Genomic DNA, 3,664 nt, shown 5'->3' on the forward strand with positions numbered 1-3,664 from the left:
ACAGGGGGGGCTCAACGGGGGGCGGCCGCTGTGGTACTGGGGGCTCAGCGTCACTGGGGCAGGGTGCTGGGTGCCAGGGAAGGGTGCCAGGGCAGGGAGCAGCAGCAGGGTGCAGGGACAGGGTGTGGGATGCTGGGGCAGGGAGCTGGGTGCTGGGGCAGGGTGCTGGGGCTGAGCCCAGCTCACAGGAGCACCCTATCCCTTCCCCACTTCCCAGCACCAAGTCGCAGGGGCTCCAGCCGGCCCGGGGTGCCCACCCTGAGCTCGAGACCCGTCCCCAGGGAGGTGCCAGCCGCTCTGCCCTCCCTGCTGTGCCAGCCAGGATGGGCACGGCTCTGTTCCCCCACCTACCTGGCAGCACCAGCGCAGGTAGAGGCTCCGCAGGGACGACATGGTGGACAGGTAGCTGAGGCCAGTGTCGGTGATCCGCACGCACCTGCCGGGGACACGGGGTGTCAGGGCTGGCCAGGAGCAGGGCACCCATGGGTGTCCCCAGGCCACGGCCCCCATGCTGCACCCACTGCCTCCAGCACAGCTCAAGCGTGGCATGCCTTGGTGTGGCTCAGCATGGTACGGCATGGCATGGCACAGCTCCCCATGGCACAACATGGCATGGCATGGCTTGGCACGGCATGGCTCACCATGGCATGGCACGACATGGCTCACCATGGCTCACCATGGCATGGCATGCATTGGCATGGCTTGGCATCACTCAGCATGGCTTGACATGGCATGGCATGGCTCAGCATGGCACGACATGCCTTGGCACAGCTCATCATGGCCTGGCATGGCTTGGCATGGCACAGCATGCTCGGCATGGCACAGCATGGCTTGGCATGGCGCCATACCTGTCAAGCACCAGCTCTTCCAGCTTGTGCAGGTCGCAGGCGATGTACTCCAGGGCCATGTCAGTGATGCGAGGGCACCAGGAGAGGTCGAGGCTGCGCAGCTTCCGCAGGTTCTCAGCCACCAGCTCCACACCATCATCCGTCACCTTGGAGCAGCCTGAGAGGCTGAGGACGCTCAGGTTGGGCAGGCTGTGGACCATGTTGACCACGCCGTGGTTGGTGATCTCCCAGCAGGAGTTGAGGCGGAGGGTGTGGGTGGTGTAGCCTTGCTTGGCAGTGAAGTAGGCAAGCGCCGTGTCCGTCACGTGGTAGGCTTGCAGGTTGAGCTCAGTGAGGTTGGGCAGGAGCTGCGAGATGGCGGCGATGGCGTCGTCGGCCACGTTGATGCAGTCGCTGACGCTGAGCGCTGTGATGCGGGCGTTGAGGCTGGACCACAGCCCGGCCTCCGTGAAGTCGTTGCAGCCCGACAGCTCCAGCCGCACCACGCCCTGCATCTGCTCCAGCATCACCTGCCGAGGGGCAGGGGGTCAAGCCACGGTGGGCACCCAGCTCCCTCTGAGCCCCCCAGGGCTCCTCCCACTGCCCCCAGCCCTATGTGGGTCCAACATTCTCCCTGGGGCCTCCCAGGCATCGGAGCAGCACCCTGCTTTAGGACATGCTGGCATCGGTGGGGATGGGAGGGGACAGGTAGGGACCCCTGGCCACAGCCCCTGCCCTATGCCCAGGATTAATGCCCCCTCCCACCCTGGGCGCTGCTCCAGTAGGATGTGGCCAAGGAGCAGATGGTGCCGTTTGGCCATGGCACTGGGCAGGGGACCTCAGTGGGGACCTTGCCTGCCCCCATGCAGAGCCATGAGTCGCCCCATCTCCCTCTGCCCCGCAGCCCCCTGCTCAGGAGACGCCCCTTGCTGGGGAGCAGCCAGCCAGGCGGGGACATCGCCGTCCCCTGAGCCCTGCTCACCACCCAATGCTGCATCCACTACCCAGCAGCAGGGCCACCTCGCCCGGCTTTGCCTTCCCAGCAGCATCCACAGGCAACAGGGATGAACCCCCCGACAGCATCTTTGCCCCCTGCCTGGGAGGGCAGCGCAGGCTCAGCCCTTCCCACTGCCCAGACCACAGGCAGGGGCTCCTGACGCTGCCCGCACCCGTGGGATGGCCGTGCCGCCTGCCTGCTCTTTGCCTGTGGCTGGTGAAAGCTCTTCCCACACGTGTGTCCCCAGGGCCATGGGGTAGAACCCACCATTGCCAACTCCACCCCGGCCACCCCACCGGAGTCACCTACCTCCAACCCCGCGTCCGTGATGGTTGACCTCTTAAGACTCATGGACTTGACCCCCTTCTTGGAGAGGGGGTAGTTGTCAATGAACTCACAAATGTCCAGGTCGGAGACGCCCACGAGGCAGAAGCCTTCGAAGCCGCGGACGGCAAAGCCCTGCAGGCTGACGAACTCCTTCTCGCCGCCAGGCAGAATGTTGTAGAGCTCTTTGGTGTGCAGGACAGGCGTCAAGCCCACCCAGAACTTGGGCTGGTAGAGCACCCGCCTCCACGCCTTGCACACCTGTGCCAGCACGCACTTCTCGCACGCCGAAAAGTACCAGAACAAGCGGTTGAGGATCTTCTCATCCACCGCCAGCTGCCTTTCTGAGGGCGAGCCGGGCAGCCGCTCCGGTGAGGGCTGCTCCGAGCCTTCGCTCGTGTTCAGTCCCACCAAGGAAGCGCCGGGAGGGGAGGAGACGCCGGCCAGAGCGGCCAAGGAGAGCGGGGAGGCCAGGCTGGGGATGGGCAGGTCACTGCGGTGGGCTAAGGCCGGGCTGAGGATGGCAGGCACGGAGGAAGGTTGGCACAGGCGGTTTTTCACGGCGGGGGTGCCTTTGGTGATGCTGGCGTTGGGTTGCGTGGGGATCTTCACCAGTCCATTGCGGGGCAAACATGGGGGCTTGGTGTCGCCGTTTCTCGGGTTCGACATCTTCCACAGGTCTCTCTGCAACACAGGGGTGTGGGCTGAGAGGCTGCCAGGGACAATGGGCAGGGCTGGGGGATGTCGGGGCACCGGTGGGGACGGAGACCCTGGGGGTCCCTGTGCAGGGAGCAGGGTGGCACAGGGGACCGGGTGGTGCAGGGTTGTTGGGGACAGCCACAGAGGGGACATGCCTGGGGCAGAGAGGGGTCCTCCAAGGGGCTGTGTGGCCGTGGTGTCTCCCCATGATGGGGGATGGGTGGGGGGTTGTCCCCGGATGTTCTCTTCCCTCTCGGAATGTGGGATCCAGACACCAATGGGAACAGGAACATAGAACCAGTTTGGGTTGGCAGGGACCTTTAGAGGCCACCCAGTCCAACCCCCTGCAGGGAGCAGGGACATCTTCACCCAGACCAGGTTGCTCAGAGCCCCGTCCAGCCTGACCTTGGATGTTCCCAGGGATGGGGCATCTCCCACCTCTCTGGGCAACCCGTGCCAGTGCCTTACCACCCTTGACGTAAAAAAAATCTCTTCCTTATATCCAGCCTGAATCTCCCCTCTTTTAGTTTAAAACCATCAGCCTTTGTCCTGTTGCTACAGGCCCTGCTAAAAAGTCTGTCCCCCCCTTTCTCCCCAGCCCCTTTAAGCCCTGCAAGGCCGCAGTCAGGTCTCCCCAGAGCCTTCTCTTCTCCAGGCTGAACCACCCCAACTCTCCCAGCCCGTCCCCATTGCAGAGGGGTTCCACCCTTGGATCATTTTGTGGAGGGGAGAGGAGGCAGCGGCGGCAGAGCAGTGCTGCCCGTGCTCACCGTGCCAGCCAGGCACTCGGTGGCGAGCCCATGCTGGCCGGGAGCCT

At 64.6% G+C, this 3,664-nt stretch overlaps 1 protein-coding gene across 1 annotated transcript in view; it reads right to left on the bottom strand.

Moving 5' to 3' along the window:
* Positions 1-3,111, bottom strand: part of FBXL16 (F-box and leucine rich repeat protein 16) — a 3,725-nt gene extending 614 nt beyond the window's left edge. Inside the window, exons 1-3 of the mRNA XM_009640002.2 lie at positions 2,134-3,111; positions 849-1,357; positions 352-436 (exon numbers count right to left, since the gene is read on the bottom strand). Of these exons, the coding sequence (XP_009638297.2) occupies positions 352-436; positions 849-1,357; positions 2,134-3,000 (1,461 nt within the window). The 5' untranslated portion in view covers positions 3,001-3,111. The remainder of the gene's footprint in view (positions 1-351; positions 437-848; positions 1,358-2,133) is intronic.
* Positions 3,112-3,664: the final 553 nt, after the last annotated feature.

Source organism: Egretta garzetta, unplaced genomic scaffold (genome assembly GCF_000687185.1).
Source record: "Egretta garzetta isolate BGI_Z169 unplaced genomic scaffold, ASM68718v1 scaffold140, whole genome shotgun sequence".
Taxonomy (NCBI): domain Eukaryota; kingdom Metazoa; phylum Chordata; class Aves; order Pelecaniformes; family Ardeidae; genus Egretta; species Egretta garzetta.